This window comes from Carettochelys insculpta, chromosome 27 (assembly GCF_033958435.1).
Source record: "Carettochelys insculpta isolate YL-2023 chromosome 27, ASM3395843v1, whole genome shotgun sequence".
In the NCBI taxonomy this organism is placed as follows: Eukaryota; Metazoa; Chordata; order Testudines; family Carettochelyidae; genus Carettochelys; species Carettochelys insculpta.
Genome location: NC_134163.1, coordinates 793748 through 810359, shown reverse-complemented (window position 1 = coordinate 810359; position 16612 = coordinate 793748). Strand labels below are relative to the sequence as shown.

The window sequence follows — 16612 nt, the reverse complement described above, 5'->3', positions numbered from 1 at the left end:
TCTAGATGCTGTGCAGCCCAAAATTCACTTCTCTAATTCTAGCTGTAACTCCATCTTCAGGCCCCAGGCAGCCCTTCCTTTGTGAGCCTTAATGGGATGCTTCAGCTGAGAGACAGTCAGGCAGTGAAGTCTCATGCATGCCTCTGTGGGGTAGGTTGGGAGTTGGTGCTGTTCCGCTGCTTCCAGGCTCCTCTTCATCTCCTTTCCTTTGACCTGTTTGCAGAATGATGAAGATTCAACCCATGAAAAGCTAGATTTCAAATTGCACTTCAGTTGCGCTTCATACTTGATTACAACGCCTTGCTATAGGTAAGTGCCACCCAGGTAAGTTCCAGCACCTCTTCCATACACCACAGCATCAGTCTCTTTGCCAGCCACATCAAGCTTTGGCTGTGGGCCAGCTTTGCATGTCGCTGATTTTTCCAAGCTAATGGTTGTCTCTGTTTTGAAGGAAATGGAAACTGCTGCTTGCTTAAAGCATGGCCTCCCACCCCCCATTATTGGGCCACAGCATGAATCCTGCTGTGTGGTGGACTAGTAAAATAGGTCATTGAACAAGCAAGGTGGTTTTCTCCTTCTCCCTGTTCCAGAGATTACAGGAATACCCTGAGATAGGTGACAGGTTTGATCTCAGGTCCACTCCTAAACCTGTCTCTCCTGCTAAATGCATGTGAGCTGCAGTTGGACTCTTTAAAGCCTGCGTGGTGCTATCATGGTTCTGTACACCATGATCTCTCCTTCCTCTTCTTGCAGTGATGCTTTTGCCAAGCTGCTGGAGTCTGGGGATCTGCACATGAGCTCTATAAAAGTAGATGGAATTAGCAGCTCTTTTCAACATCTACTAGCAAAAATTTGTTTTTATCATCACTTTTCAGGTGAGTTCCTAGCACAGAACCTGCTGCAGGCTTTCTTGTTCTGAAGTCACTAGGGATTAGATGTTCTTAGCGCTAGATCATTGATTCAAAGGCAACCCAGGCGGAACTCAATTTGGAAGAAACCATCTTGGCCCACCTTAGTAGGCAGGTGTCTGTCACAGGCACTAAATAAAGACTGAACCATTCAAAATGAGCTCCCACTGAATCTGTATCAGTAGTTTGTCCAGTGATGTGCACTGGGAGCCAAGGAGGAGACTGTGAAGGCTAGGACTGTGTACCAGAATTTAAGAAAGCGCTAGATAAATTCAGGGAGGTTAGGTCCATAAAAGGCTATTAGCCAAGGATAGGAATGGTGTCCCTGGCCTCTGATTGTCAGAAGCTGGAGATGGATGGCAGGAGACAAATCACTTGATCATTGTCTTAAGTCCACCCCCTCTGGGGCACCTGGCACTGGCCACTGTAGGCAGACAGGCTACTGGGCTGAATGAACCTTTGGTCTGACCCAGTATGGCCGTGCTTACGTTCTTTTGGTTCTGTGGGGAGTGAATACTTTAGGCTCCATGGCAGTCAATCTGATCATTCACCAGCACTAAATTTAATTGGAATGGGAGGAATTTAGTTTTGTATCTTGGAGTGATTACAAATTCTAAATGATGGAAGTCACATTCTGGTGCTGATATTGTTCCCCAAAATTGCTTGGCTTTAAAATGTCTAGTGTTTAATTGTTAGGCTAAATTAACAGCTTATGGTTAAATATGGCCTTTGCTGCAAGATGGTCTGTTTTGTCAAATGGCATCATAACTAATATTGCATTCCATATTCATATTCCATAATTTAAGCAAGTGAATTGAGGGCAAAGGCATTTAAGCCACTTTAACTCTGCTCTGATGATAGGGCAGGTAGCTGTCAGTAGGACAGTCTGAGAGAGCAGCTGTAACCACTTTTCTCAGAGACGGAAGAAAAGGCTGTTAAATAAAATAGCTGCTTTCTTCTGTAGTTGTGGAACGAGTTGATTCTTGTGCATCAATGTACAGTCGTTCTATTCAAGGTCATCACGTCTGCCTGCTGGTAAAAAAGGTGAGTGCTCCATAAAGTTCTGCAGTGGCACAATCAGCTGGAAGCTAACCTGGGAACCCTTTTTCTCTTTTAAGGCAAAGGTGGAAATATTCCCCGTTCATAAAAGGGTGGGATTCAGGGTGGATTTATTAGTTAGCCCGGCTGCTTGGAAGAGACCTGGTACCTCTGCCTGGGCTGATATGGCCAAACATCTGTTCATGCAGTCCTGTGACTGCAGGGGCCAGTACCCTTGGGCAGAGCATTGTTAAGCTGTCATGCTCCCAAAAACCAGAGCTGTGGTCTGCTCAGCTCCCCGACTTCAGTGAGGTAGAGTAGAACAGTGCCGTTACTAACAAAGGGGCTAATGGACTAACTCTTCTCTTTTTAAAGGGAGAGAATTCAGTATCTGTTGACGGAAAATGTAATGATTCCACTCTGCTGAGCAATTTGCTGGATGAGATGAAAGAGACATTGTCAAAGTGCTGAATATTCTTTATAAATATTTCAAGTACAAGATGCACTTACAGATGCGTAAAGACAGACAGATCCCAGTGTTACATTTCTCCCTTGTACGCATGTACTATCTTGGGGCACGTGCTTTTCAGTTAACTTCCCCCATTGTTTGCAGTTAGACATTTTAAGGCTGTATGTTCCCCTTTTTATTTTGAACTTTATTACCAACTGTGGTGTTTAACCCTTTCCAGCCCAGAGAGAGTCTGACATAATATTTAATGGGGGATTATTTATTCAGTAGTTCCCAGCAATCCAATGCACCCTGCCTCCCATGGGAAGCAGAATTGATCAGGAGCAACATCTGGGGCTTTCATCTGTTAACCTTGTTATTACTGGAGGTTGTCTTGGCCCATATCTGTGGAATATGTCTGCTTTAGTAGATTTATGTTCTTAGCAAAGGCTGCTCTTGGACCTGAAGGCATCAACCTCTTACTCTCAAACTCAGTCCAGAATATCAGCATCCTTGGTGTCGCAAGAGAGAATCTGTACATGCCCGATAAGGATTTGGAATGCTCCTGCGTTTCTGCTTATGGTAGCTGCCTTGGGCCTTACCTCCTGGTAGTGACAGCTAAAACATGGGCTGAAAAGAGTTGACTCCTCAGTCCTCTCTGCTCCTGTTCATCCCCAAAAATGAAGCCTATTAAACATTTCCTCATAGGTGATCTTTGCTGATGTGCTTTGTAAAGTCCACTGAAATTTCACATTCCTGAAAAGTTAGAATGTAGCAAAGAAACTGGAAATCCAAAGGTTTTTGTTCCTGGGTTTTTACTTTCTTTATAATGTGGCTCACCAGCTGAGGTTGACCAGTAACAGATTGGAGAAATAGCTGCCTAAAATACCTCCTGCTCCAAAATGTTTGTTCCCATGTTTTAATGTTGCGATGTGACTGTGTTTAATTGGTCCCAGGAGCATTGTGCCTAGGCAAGGTATAGTTGGGGCCATGTCAGCAAATCTGTACCTGCCAAGATGCGGGGGGCAGGGGGAAGAATGGAGAACACCACATCGTTTGTGTTTGGGGTGATAGTTACTACAAAGGTATAAAAGGGACGGTCTGGCAAAGTGACTCCATTCTGGGCTGTTGAGGTCACCTGGAATCACTGACTGGAAAGGGAGTTTTCTACCACAAATATGGATCACACTATTATCTGGCATTGCGTTCCACTCTCACTTTTACATTCTTTGTGCTGTTCTGTTGCCGGCAGACTTAGAAATGTACTAAACGGTTATTACTTTGAGGTATGGGTACAGAACTGTCAGTTGTTATTCCAAAAGGGCCCCTGTGGAGGAGATAGATGTATACAAAATCTGCACTTAATTTTTTGGAAACTTCCCCCTCCAACAAATGTCAGTATTGCACAGTAGACTTTGAATAGAACCCTGCAAGTTGGGGACAAGGGATGAGGTCAGAACATTATCCTGATCTTACCTTTTGGTGAGACAGATTGTGCTGTTGTACACTCTTCCCCAGGTTAGGGTGTTCAGAAAGGCTCTGCTGTGGTTTATCAGTCATACCAGCATTGTATGTGGATTGCACTTGTGTACTGCCAGAATCCTTTTGCAGCAGGCTCCTGTGCTGGTGAAATGGTAGTGTTTTTGGTAATGGCGAGCAACCTCCCTGGATTAGCCAGTTTGTGTATTAGAAACCGAACATATTAAAATTGTCAAAGGATAATGTTCCTGAATTATTGGGGTGGGGGATTAAAAATTCCTGGATGAAAACTGTCACTTTAGCATGTAGAGTCTTCTCTTCAAGAATCCTGTGCAGTGATTCTAGACTTTTCAAAACTGTATGATGTGTTATATTAAAGAATTTATTTGCTATCAACATTCCCTTACGAAGACAGACCACAAGCTGCTGTAACAATTTTGTGTCAAGATGATCTAATAAAATTTCAAAACAAAAGTTAATTTTGATTTTTACAATACTTTTCTGTTCTTAGTATTTTAATAAAAGTGGGAGATGAGGATTATGTACCATTTTTGAGAGATCTTTTTACCCATCACTAAAATTGCGGCCAGCTCTGGGGTGAAATACAGCAGGCAGGGAAATGTTATGCAACTGTTTGGGTAGAAAGTGGTTTCCTGTGGCTTGATGCATTTTGAACAGCCTTTGAGTAGTCTAGAAGTATAACACAGCAGGCCAGATAGTTTCTAATGTTTAATTTCCCATACACGTAATACATGCTAAGGAGATACTTGTTTAAGAAAAAAGCTCAGCAGTCTATCATTGTGGCAGGAGGGATTCTGTATTTGTGCCATCCAGTTGTCTTCCTGTTCACAAGTGTGTTGTGCCAAGTCTCTGACATGGTGGCATTTATCCCTTGGAGGCAAAAGAAACCAAACAAATCCACTTAGCACTTGTATTGGCCTGAAAAGCAGAGCCCTCTCTTGGGTGCCTGAGCTGGCCCCATCTGATGAATGGCACTAGTTCAGTATGTCTACCTGGGAAAGGAAGGGTGGTTGAGGAGGTACTGGTTTGAAGCAGAGGGCTGCAATCAGCTGTCTGGACTGAAACTGGAGCTGGGAGCTAGGGAAAGCTGCATGCATATGGCTGGAGCACAAGCAGATAGGCTTGTCTAGCTCCTCTGTCTCTTCAGTTTTGAGGGCAAAGCAAACAAACTTGGTTCAAATATGCCATAGGGCAGCAGGGAAGAGCTTGACCTAGTCAGATGAAAACTTCCCACACAATAAAACAGCCAGGATTAACAGGTTAGGTTGGTTGGCACTGCTCAGGGGAAGTGGGCAGGGGTTAGCAAGGTGTGGGTCTGCCCTGGCATCAGTCTTCTAATTAGGAGGACATGCAACCAAAGACAGATGGACACAGGATTATGAAGCAAAAGTGTAGCTGGTTGAGAATTACGGCTTTTGCTAACCACTCTGCATGTTAAGTCCAGCTTCTGGCTTTCACATGGACGCCTGGTTCCAGTGAGGCACTAGAGAGCTTTAATTCATTCTTCCCTTTGGAAATACCCTGTGTCGACAGCTCTACTTGGTTTTAGACTTCAGCTGATGCTAAGGCCCAACGAACAATGACAAAACAAACCACAGCCTTCTGAGAGGCTGAACCAGAGACCCCAGTCGCCAGCCTTGTGCTCCAAATGGCCGCGGACTGCACCTGCTGCTCTGTGCAGGCTAATGACCTCTAGCAGTAGTGCAAATGGGAGAGCCCTTCCTTGGGTGTTTACACTGGGTATCTTCCTAAACATATACCAATAAGCCACCCCACATCTAGGGCTAATGGATCTGGGCCTGGCCTCTCTCCCTGGTGCACCGGGGCCCCAGCATGGTTAGAACGCTGGCAGCAGCCACCCCTTCCTATGCTACAGCAGAGCTGCAGCTGCCCAGAGGAAACAGCCAACGGAGGTGTAGACCCCGCTATGAGAGAGAGACTGGTTGCAAACTTACTTCTATAGTTTAGCATTGCTGGGCTGCAGAGAAGAACAAACAATTCAGGATTAATAATCGGGTAGTTTAAAAATTACCACCGAAGCGGAAAAGGGCTTTCTCTGGGTGGAGGGAATAAACTCAGCACAGCCCCTATTACAAGCAACAGCTCTCAAATGAATTTTTTTCTCCTGCCTCCTTAAACCTAGAGTGTCCGTGCCTGTCTCAGCTAGAAGTACTTGGGACCAAGAGGTTGGCCTCCAGTGACAGCAAAGCCAGTTCCTCTGGTGTACGTGGCAGTGCTGCCAAATGGCCAAAAGCTACATTTACCTAAACTCTGCTGGTTGCTGGTCCTGGGACACACTCCTTATACTATGGGGTGCAGTGAAGGTGGGGGGAAAAGGAGGGAGGAAAGTCAAATACAGTAAACCCTCAAAATGAGTGACTTCGAGTTGCACTTAAAATCTCATTAATGCAAGTTATGCACAAGTTGAAGCCACTCTGCAGCTGTCTGCCTGCCAGGCGTCCTCAGCTGGGAGCCAGGAAACTGACCAGCCCTAGTGGGCTGTTTTTTCCTGGCTCCCGCAAGCCCCGGTGAGCCTGGAGCCAGGCTGCAGCCTGGTTCCCATCTCCCCCAACTTGTGTGGAACTTGTTACATGGGGGTTGCAAGGAACACAACCCCCATGTAACTTGGGGATCTACTGTAATTTAATGGGATATTGTGTAGTGTTCTGGCTAAATCTCAATCCTAGAGAATGAGAACAAGGTAAGAAAGGTTACTCACCGTAGTAACGGTGGTTCTTCGAGATGTGTCCCCGTGGGTGCTCCACATTAGGTGTCGGGCTCGCCCGGCGCCGCAGATCGGATCTTCCAAGCAGTTTCTGCCGGACCGCGCATGCGCCGGTGCGCGCCGCTCCCCCGCGCGCTCCCGGCCATGTGCGCGATCCGGTCCCCGCCAGTTCCTTGACCAACCGCCTCGGATGCTCCTGCAAAACACTAAACAGAGATCCGGAGCGGGGAGGATGGGCGGGTAGTGGAGCACCCACGGGGACACATCTCGAAGAACCACCGTTACTACGGTGAGTAACCTTTCTTTCTTCTTCGAGTGTCCCCGTGGGTGCTCCACATTAGGTGACTACCCAGCAGTAACCCAAGATAGGAGGTGGGTAATCGGATTATGTGCAGCTTGTCCCCGAGAGGACCGCTGCCAAGAGACGGGTATCCTCTTGGAATACCCTGTGAAGGGCGTAATGTTTGGCGAAGGTGTCACAGGATGACCAGGTCGCCACTCTGCAAATGTCTTTTAGCGCAACGCCCTTGAAAAAAGGCTGTTGATGCTGCCACCGCCCTAGTGGAATGAGCCCTGGGCGTGGCCAGTAAAGGAGTCTTTTTGAGTTTGTAGCACATTTTTATGCAAGATACGATGTGCTTAGAGATTCTCTGCGAAGAGAGACATTCTCCTTTTGATTTGGGAGCGATAGAGACTAGGAGCCTATCCGTTCCCCGGAAGGACTTGGTCCTGTCCATATAGAAAGCTAGCGCCTGCTCACGTCCAGGAGGTGTAGGCGCACCTCTTTGTTAGAGTTATGAGGCTTTGGATAAACAAGGGTAAACAATAGGTTCGTTAGTATGAAACTCAGAAAGAAACTTTAGGAATAAAGGCTGGATGCAGCCGTATGGTTACCGCCTCCTTGGAAAAACAGCGCAGGGCGGCGTTGCCATAACTGCCTCAAGCTCGCTCACCCTGCGAGCCGACGTGATTGCGAGAAGAAAGGTCGTCTTCATCATAAGGAGGCGGAGGGAAACCGTGGCCAAAGGCTCAAACGGTGGTCCCCTTTTCGCATTAAGCACCAGGTCCGAGTTCCACAGAGGTGGAAGCGGTTTCTGAGGGGGGTATAGGCTTACCAGCCCTTTGAAGAACCTGGTAACCATGGGATGGGCGAACACCGTGTGCCCTTCCTCTTCGTGTCTGAACACCAAAATGGCGGCCAGGTGGACCTGAAACGAGGATAGCGAGAGTCCTCCTCTCTTGAGGTCCAGTAAATACTCTAATATCACAGCCATAGGCACCGAAAGGGGGCTAGCTGTTTGGTAGAACACCATGCCGTAAAGCGAGTCCATTTCTGCTTGAAGGTCTTCCTGGTGGAAGTCCTCCTGCTACTTTCTAGGACTTGCTGCACTTCCTCCGTACATGTGCTCTCTAGGGAGCTGAGCCATGGATTAACCACGTTTGTAGTCGCAGGCTTTGGGGGTGCGGATGCACTATGGACCCCTGGGCTTGCGTGAGCAGATCCCGCGCCACCGGAGGGGACATCGGTGGCCGGTCCGACATGCGCAGGAATAGGGGGAACCATTGCTGTCGATCCCACGTTGGGACTATCGGGATCATTCAGGTTCCTTCCCTCCTGGCTTTCTGCAACACTTTGTGGATGAGCACTGTGGGAGGGAAAGCGTAAAGCAGGGGGCCCCTCCATGAGATCGCGAAGGCATCCCTCAGGGACCCCCGTCCCAGTCCTGCCCTGGAGCAGAATCGTGGGCACTTCTTGTTGTGCTGAGTAGCAAACAGGGTCTATCTGGGGAAAAACCCCATGCGTGGAAAAATCGGTTGCAGCAGATCGGGACGGATCTGCCACTCGTGCGTGAGTGCGAAACGCCTGCTCAGCTGGTCTGCCTTCACATTGCGAGCGCCTGGTAAGTACGAGGCTTTCAAGGTTACATTGTTGGCGATGCAGCAGTTCCACAACCGGACTGCTTCTACACATAAGGCACGGGACCGAGCTCCTCCTTGCCGATTTATATAAAACATGGTGGAGGTATCGTCTGTACTGATCCCGACTACCTTGCCTTTCAGTTGGTCTCGAAAGTGTCTGCAGGCGTTGAACACTGCTTTGAGCTCCAGTATATTTGTGTGCAGTGACTGCTCCATAGAGGACCACAGCCCTTGCGTCACCTCTTCGCCCATGTGTGCTCCCCACCCTATGAGGGGGGCATCTGTAGTAAGAAAAACCAATACATGTGGTTGGTGGAAGGGTACCCTTGTAAGCAGGTTCTCGGGGTTTACCCACCATTGCAGGGATTTGCGCACCTCCGTTGTGGGCGACGCCATCCTGTGAACAGTGTGTGCTGCCGGTTTGTATACGCTCGCCAGCCAATGCTGCATGCTGCGCATGTGTAACCTGGCGTTCTGTTCTGCGAAACGTTGCTGCTGCCATGTGGCCCAGCGGCTGTAAGCACGTCAGAACCGGCACCATAGGGCTGAAGGTGAAGCCTTGCGCGAGGGAGCCGATGGCCCGAAAGCGAGTCTCTGGTAGATACGCCCTCGCTGTAATAGAATTTATGCGTGCCCCTACGAACTCTATGTCCTGTGCGGGGTCTGTCTTTGATTTTGTCAGATTGATAAGCAGGCCGAGCGAAGAGAACGTGCCTGCTGTGACACATATTATGCGTAGTACCTCCTCCTTTGAGGCCCCTTTGAGTAGGCAGTCATTCAGATACTGGAATATAAATACCCCCTGTCTGTGCAGGTAGGCTGACACCACTGCCAAGGTCTTGGTGAAGACTCTGGGGGCTGAGGAGAGCCCAAACGGTAGGACCTTGTAAGTCAAGGGCTGCGAACCAATCTCCATCGTCTAGTGCCGTAAGGATGGAGGCGTTTGTGATCATCCGAAAACGTTGCTTGCGCAGGTACCGGTGAGGCCTCGAAAATCTAAGATGGACCTCCCCGTGAGGAAGTACCTCGAGTAGAACCCTCTCCCTTGCAGTTGCTCCGGCACTCTTTCCACTGCCCCTACGAGCATGAGATGGTCTACCTCCTGCTTGAGCCTCGCTACATGGGAGGTCTCCTGGAGGTGGGGCCCCGGGTGGAGGTCATGGCGGTGGGAGCAACTGGGAGGGGATGGCGTACCCCGTGGCTATGATCTCCAGCACCCATGTGTCTGTGGTGATCCTTTGCCACTGGTTATAAAATGGTCGGATGATGGCCTTGAGCACTGGTTTCGTGCCCTCTGGAAGCGAGTCCATGAGGGAGGTCAACCTAATGTGGTTGTTGAAAATATGGTTCGCTAGATGCGCTGCGTAATTTGCCATTGGCAACAGTAGCGTGGAGGAGGAGTAGACCTTTCTGCCCAACAGCTCTAGCTTTTTGGCATGTTTGTTTATTCCCCCACGTTGCGACGACTCCACCACCAAAGAATTTGGTTGTGGGTGGCTGAACAGGAACTCCATGCCCTTCGTGGGCACGAAGTATTTATTTATTTATTTATTTATTTATTTATTTATTTTCGCTCTTTTGTGGACAGGCGGAATAGTCGCAGGAGTCTGCCATATCATAGTGGCAGACTCCAAGATTGCGTCATCAGCGGTATTGCTATTTTGGAGGAGGCCGGAGGTCTCAGATTTTTGAGGAGCTTATGGTGTTGCTCTTGCACCTTTGCTGTCTGGAAGCCTTGCGTGAAGGCCACCCTCGTAAAACAGCTCTTGGAACTGTTTGAGATCGTCCGGAGGATGGACGCCCCCCGGGGCCGTAGCCTCATCCGGGGAGGAAAGCGAGGAACCGCTGGGGTACGTCTTTCTGGACCCTTCCGGTTCCTGCTGATGATGGTACACCCTCTCACTAGAGGTGTGCGAGGAAAAATCTCGGGGTTCCATAACCAGTCCCCCCTGAGATGCTTAAGTCTCTGTCCCCGGTCACAATTGCCCTCGGGGGTACGAGATCGTTCGTAGGGATCTTTCCCTAGTAGATTGCCGATGGTGTCTATGCCCTGCGTGGTAGGGGCGACCACGGCAGTATAAGCACTGGTCTTGGGAAGGTGACCTAGACCACTCCCTTGGTGCATACCCTTTGCGTCTGGGGGAGGAAGACCGTCGAGACCCTGGAGAGGTGGTCCCAGCCAGGGTGAGGCTGGTTGCAGAAATGGAGAAGGGGGCTCCGGGTAGGCCAAGGGGGGGGGGACCCCTGCCTTCTAATTGGAGTCTGCAACATAGCGGAGGGCTGTGAGAAAGCAACTACACAGCCCTGTGCGGAGAGGGGCTGCAATGCCTCCTCTTGTGTGCAGTCTTCCCCCTCCCTTGAGGAGGTAACTCCGCCCCTGACATACAGGGGATCCCGGCCCCGTCCGCACCGAGTTCGGCACACTCGAAGTCGGTGCCGCATGTGCGGTGTCCTTCGGTGCCGGCAGGCTGCGTGCCTGCGCGCTCTGCACCGCCGGTTTTCCGGGGGTCGGTGGTACCGGCGCTTGTTTAGCCGCCGCCCTGCCTACGGTGCGGGGCGGCTGGCTGATTATCGAAGGGTGAGCCGCTTGCACGTGGCTCTCCGTGCCGCCGCCGATCAGCTGTTGCTGCGGCTGGGGGCTGCTCGCTCCTCCCGTCCCGCTCGTTGTTGCTGCTGGCAGGGATCGGGCTGGGGGGCATACAGGGCATTCCGGCGTCCGCACCAAGCTCGGCACGCTCAAGGGCGGTGCCGCACGTGCGGTGTCCTCCAGTGCCGGCAGGCTACGTGCCTGCGCGCTCTGCACCGCCGGTTCCCCAGGGGTCGGTGCCGCTGCCCGCGGTGCCGCTGGTACCAGCGCTTGTTTAGCCGCCGCCCTGCCTGCGGTGCGGGGCGGCTGGCTGATTATCGGAGGCTGAGCTGCTTCCACGTGGCTCTCCGTGCCGCCGCCGATCAGCTGTTGCTGCGGCTGGGGGCTGCTCGCTCCTCCCATCCCGCTCGCTGTTGCTGCCGGCAGGGATCGGGCTGGGGAGCATACAGGGGATTCCGGCCCCGTCCGCACCGAGCTCGGCACGCTCGAGGGCGATGCCGCATGTGCGGTGTCCTCCGGTGCCGGCAGGCTGCGTGCCTGCGCGCTCTGCACCGCCGGTTCCCCGGGGGTCGGTGCCGCTGCCTGCGGTGCCGCCGGTACCGGCGTTTGCTTAGCCGCCGCCCTGCCTGCGGTGCTGGGCGGCTGGCTGAGTATTGGAGGCTGAGCCGTTTCCACGTGGCTCTCCGTGCCGCCGCCGATCAGCTGTTGCTGCGGCTGGGGGCTGCTTACTCCTCCCGTCCCGCTCGCTGTTGCTGCCGGCAGGGATCGGGCTGGAGATACTTTCCTCCGTTTCTGCGCTGATGGAGTGAGGGAGGCAGCTTTCCTTTTAAGGGCCCCGGAGGGTCCCTCCAGCTGCGGCCGCTCCGGCGCTTCTGGCTGGAGGGCCTTATCAAGAAGCAGCATTTTTTTTTTTTTTTTTTCTCTTGTTTTAAAGCCTGAAGAGGACATTGTTGGTGAGTCTTTGAGTTTTTAAGTGGGTACTTAGCACCTTCTTTGTGCCGTTTTCCCCGTCCGATGGCCTGCCTTAGCAGGAGGGCTGATAGCCCTAGCTCCTGGCCTCCGGCGCTTGTTACTGGGACTGGCTGAGCTGTCCCTCTCCTAGCTTGTTCGTCGTTTGTATTTCTTTTTTTTTTTTTTTTTTACAAAATAACAACCGGCTAGCTTATAGTAGCCTAAGTGCCTGAAAAAAACTTTAAGAAAAAACAGATAAAGTCGTTGAATACACTACTTGGCCTTAGCCTAGTTGGATTCCGTCTGCAGCCGACGGCGGTTAAGAGGAACTGGCGGGGACCGGATCGCGCACATGGCCGGGAGCGCGCGGGGGAGCGGCGCGCACCGGCGCATGCGCGGTCCGGCAGAAACTGCTTGGAAGATCCGATCTGCGGCGCTGGGCGAGCCCGACACCTAATGTGGAGCACCCACGGGGACACTCGAAGAAGAAGCAGAGTTACAGTTGCATGAAACTGTTTCCCCTGCTTCCAAGGATAGTTGCTAGGTCAGGGATGGGCAAGATCCAGCCCAGCAGCTGGATCAGCCTCAGGCACAGGACAGCCAGCTGCTGATTAAGTGGCTGCCTGCTCTACATGGCTCCAGATGCCAGGGGAGTGGGGAGAGGCTTTGCATGTGCTGCTCCCATCCTCTTCCAAACTATCTTGGCTCCCCTAGGCTAGTTTCTGGTTTTCAGCCAATAGCAGTTGAAATTGAGGGGGGGGGCAGTGCATGAAGCCTCCCCCCACCTAGCACGTGCAGCAGGCAGCAGTTCTGAACCACTTTAGGCTGCAGAGCACCTGCCTCAGGATCCTGCTGGGCTTTTGGCTGAGTCACCCAGATAAGTCTCCTGGTTAGAGCATGGCTCTGGTATCCCAGACCCAGCACTTAACCCTCCACTCTGCCTCCTGTATTCTTATACCACATAATTCAACCCCTTTGCCAATTCCCCTTTACCCATGCCTGATTCAACCCTGCCCCAGGTCAGAAACCCCTTCTGATCTAGGCCACAGCCCAAACCTCTGCAGCCCACACCCTTGCCTTAGTTCACAACCCCATCCTTCACCCAAGGTCCCACCCCTCCCCTGCAGGCCAGTCCCTTACCCCAAGCTCCCTTCTGCATCCAACCTTCATCCCAGACCCTGCACTTCTCCCATTACCATCATGGAACAGTGCAGCCCTGGACCACTCTCCAAAGTTTTGGAGTGCCCCCATCAAAAACTATTGCCCAACCCTGTGGCAGGTGCATCTGAGGGCAGGCGGCAGCACAGCAGGCACAATCGAGCTGCGAGGGCAAGCACGCCACCTCCGACATGGCTCATTCCCCTCAACACTGAAAGATCAAGAAACGGATTGGATTATGCTCAGATTAACAATCCCCCTTCCTGGTGCCTCCTTACCTGGGGGACGTGCAATTGCTGAAAGACAAAGTGCTTATTAGACAGCTGTGTGGTAGCTGAGCATTGATCTCAAAAATCAACCCCCTATCCCAACCTTTGAGCCAGTAAGCCAGCTTGTTTTGCTTTCACTACAGCCAGCTGGTGGCTAGCAGTCTCTGGAGGGAAGATCGTTATGGTACAGCATGTAGCCCCTGCACAAGGCCCATTGTAGGTACCTGCTAAATTCACAGCCACACACAATGCATCACAGACCATGAAACCTGGTGTCCTTCAGTTGAACGTGGCCTTTTGTGTGCTTTTACCATAGACTACACAGATTTCACAAGGGGAGACCAGTGCTGCTTCAGCTGGGGCTCCTGACTCATAAAGGAGCAGCAGAGGGATCACAAGTTATTTTAGGTTATTGTTGCCCTTCCCTGTCTTCAGAGGTGGGCAGTTGGAGTGCAGTCGTTATAATGTTTACTGTGTGCCCAGCTCTCAAGGCAATTCAGCAGAAATGCAGAAGTTAGGGAGGCAACACCATACCAATGTTACCCTTCTGTACTGCAGCTTTCAGAGCTGGATGACCAGAGGGTGGCAGCTGACTAAGGGCCCAGCTCTGCAGGCAGCACTGTACTAGGCCATCCTTGCTTTTCATAGATTCCTAGGGCTAGAAAGGACCTCAGGAGGGTCATCAAGTCCAGCTCCCTACACCTAAAGCAGGATCAACCCCAACTAAATCATCATCACCAGGACTTTTGTCAAGCTGGGACTTAAAAGCCTCTAGAGATGGAGATTCCACCACCTTTGTAGGTAACGCATTCCCATGCTTCACCACTCTCCTGGTGAAGTAGTTTTTCCTAATATCCAGCCTACACCTCCCACCCTGTAGCTCCTTGCTCTGCTGTCTGCCATCACTGAGAACTGTTTCTCCCCATCCTCTTTAGAGCCCCCTTTCAGGAAGTTGAAGCCTGCTATTAAATTGCCCCTCACTGTTCTCTTATGCAAACTAAGTAAGCCAAAGTCCCTCAGCCTCTACTCGTAGGTCATGTGCTCCAGCCCACTTATTTTCATTGCCCTCTGCTGGACCTGCTCCCATATGTCCACATCCTTTCTATACTGGGGGGCCCAGAATTGGATGCAGTACTCCAGATATGGCCTCACCAGTGCCAAATAAAGGGGAACAATAACTTCTCAAGATCTGCTGGAAATACTGCTCCTAATGCACCCCAATATGCCATTAGCTTTCTTGGCTACAAGGGAACACTGTTGACTGACATCCAACCTCTCATCCACCGTAAGAACTAGGTCATCTTCTGCTGCACTGCTGCTTTACCTGTTGGTCCGCAGCCTTTAACAATGCTTGGGATTCTTCTGTCCCAGGTGCAGGACTCTGCACTTCTCCTTGTTGAACCTTATTAGATTTCTTTTGGCCCACTCCTCCAATTTATCTAGAGCATTCCGGACCCTCTTCCTACCACCCAATGTAGCTTAGTGTCCTCTGCAAATTTGCTGAGGGTGCAGTCCATCCCTTCATCCAGGTAAATAATGAAAATGTTGAACAACACCAGCCTCAGAACTGATCCTTTTGTGCTGCTGGCAGCAGCTCTGTCTTCAGAGCTGTTTCTGGCTAGTAGCTGCTGCTCTCCAGCTGCTTCGTTTCTGAAGGCAATGCTGCTGCCAACACCTGCACAGAAGTAAGGGTAGCTGTACCCCAATCCCCCTCCTCAGTAGCCTTGCTTTCCCCCCAAGTCCCCATGCCCTCCCAACAACTACTTTTACAACACTGGCACCTTTCAGGTTAAATGTCTGAAATCATGAAATATACCATTCTAAACATCCTCTGACTGTGAAATTGACCAAAATGGACAATATTGCATCTGATGAAGCAGGTCTTTGCCCATGAAAGCTTAAGCTCCAAAATACCTGTTAGTCTATAAAGTGCTTTTTTTCCAAAATGGACTGTGACTTTCATAGGACTTTTGTCATAATTTACACACATCTCATAGAGCTGGAAGGGACCTTGGGAGGTCAAGTCCAGTCCCCTGCCCTCGTAGCAGGATGAAGCACCACCCCTAACTTTTTTTTTAAATCTAACTGGCCCGTTCAAAGGGTGAACTCACAACACTGGGTTTAGAAGGCCAGTGTGCTAACCAGGGAACTGTTCCTTCCCCCAAGCTTGAGTTAAGAATTGGAACAGTCACTGTAGGACTGAGTGGCCGGGTTCTACTCTTGCTTCCGCTAGCAATGGGAGGTGACTGCTGAAAGCAGTGCATGGGGAAGACAGCTGTGCAATGCCTACTAGTGGTAGTAGCAGCTAATTTCTCATCCCTGGGCGTTAAAGAGGGCAGTAAGAGAGTACAGCAGTCAGGGCCTTGCATGGGCCTGGAGTGCTGCACATGATGGGATTCTGAGTGTAGGCGTCTGGGGCAGCTGGCTCCCTAGGCTGTGTGACAGGAATTGTGCCCTTAGGGAGGCCATTGGAAGGACTGGGTCCCTGAAGCCCCAATAATCAGAACAGAGCAGATACTCACTGGAAGCCTGGGATCCTTCTCAGGGCATCTATCCACCGCGCTGATTGCCTGAGGGAAAAACAGGCACTCAGAGAACTTTGGGTTCAGAGGGAAGTGTACAGACTGTATCCCTGAGCCAGGCCATATGGGCATCTAGCAGGTGCCCATCAAACCTGTAGTTGGTTCCAGCTCAGCTACTCTCCCCACACCCTGTGCTGCCATGAGAAGGGCTGGAAGAGGGGGTGCTGCTCCCTCCACCCAGGTGCAAACTGGGAAGTTTTGCCTTCAGTTTTGCTTAGTCTGCAGAGTGGTGATGGCCGGGGTGCCTGCAGGGCTTCATTAATGGCACTCTGGTCCATCAGCTGACACTCATCAGTGCAGGCAGAGATGTGCTACTACCCCCCGTGGGCCTAGGGCCCAGCACCTCAAGGGTGTTTAGGCCCCGACACCCACAGAGTCCTCAGCGACAGAAAAGTGATATACCCAAGGAAGGACTGGCACACCAGTCTCTGAAGTCCTAGGCTCATGCCCTGACCCCCAGCCTAGGTCCAGTTGAGCTCTCACTTAGCCTGATGTAACTCAGCTGTAGCCAATGGAGTTACTCTTC

At 51.1% G+C, this 16612-nt stretch overlaps 2 protein-coding genes across 3 annotated transcripts in view; one reads left to right on the top strand and one right to left on the bottom strand.

Moving 5' to 3' along the window:
* AP3D1 (adaptor related protein complex 3 subunit delta 1) overlaps positions 1 to 4352 on the top strand; it is a 96943-nt gene extending 92591 nt beyond the window's left edge. For both annotated transcript variants that reach the window (XM_074978630.1, XM_074978629.1), the window contains exons 29-32: positions 224 to 309; positions 754 to 875; positions 1873 to 1952; positions 2322 to 4352. In XM_074978630.1, coding sequence (XP_074834731.1) covers positions 224 to 309; positions 754 to 875; positions 1873 to 1952; positions 2322 to 2417 — 384 coding nt within the window. In that variant the 3' untranslated portion in view covers positions 2418 to 4352. The remainder of the gene's footprint in view (positions 1 to 223; positions 310 to 753; positions 876 to 1872; positions 1953 to 2321) is intronic.
* A 245-nt stretch (positions 4353 to 4597) lies between these two features.
* The window catches only part of IZUMO4 (IZUMO family member 4), a 35351-nt gene continuing 23336 nt past the window's right edge, over positions 4598 to 16612 (bottom strand). The window contains exons 8-11 of the mRNA XM_074978628.1: positions 16027 to 16074; positions 13514 to 13531; positions 5850 to 5872; positions 4598 to 4764 (exon numbers count right to left, since the gene is read on the bottom strand). Of these exons, the coding sequence (XP_074834729.1) occupies positions 4658 to 4764; positions 5850 to 5872; positions 13514 to 13531; positions 16027 to 16074 (196 nt within the window). The 3' untranslated portion in view covers positions 4598 to 4657. The remainder of the gene's footprint in view (positions 4765 to 5849; positions 5873 to 13513; positions 13532 to 16026; positions 16075 to 16612) is intronic.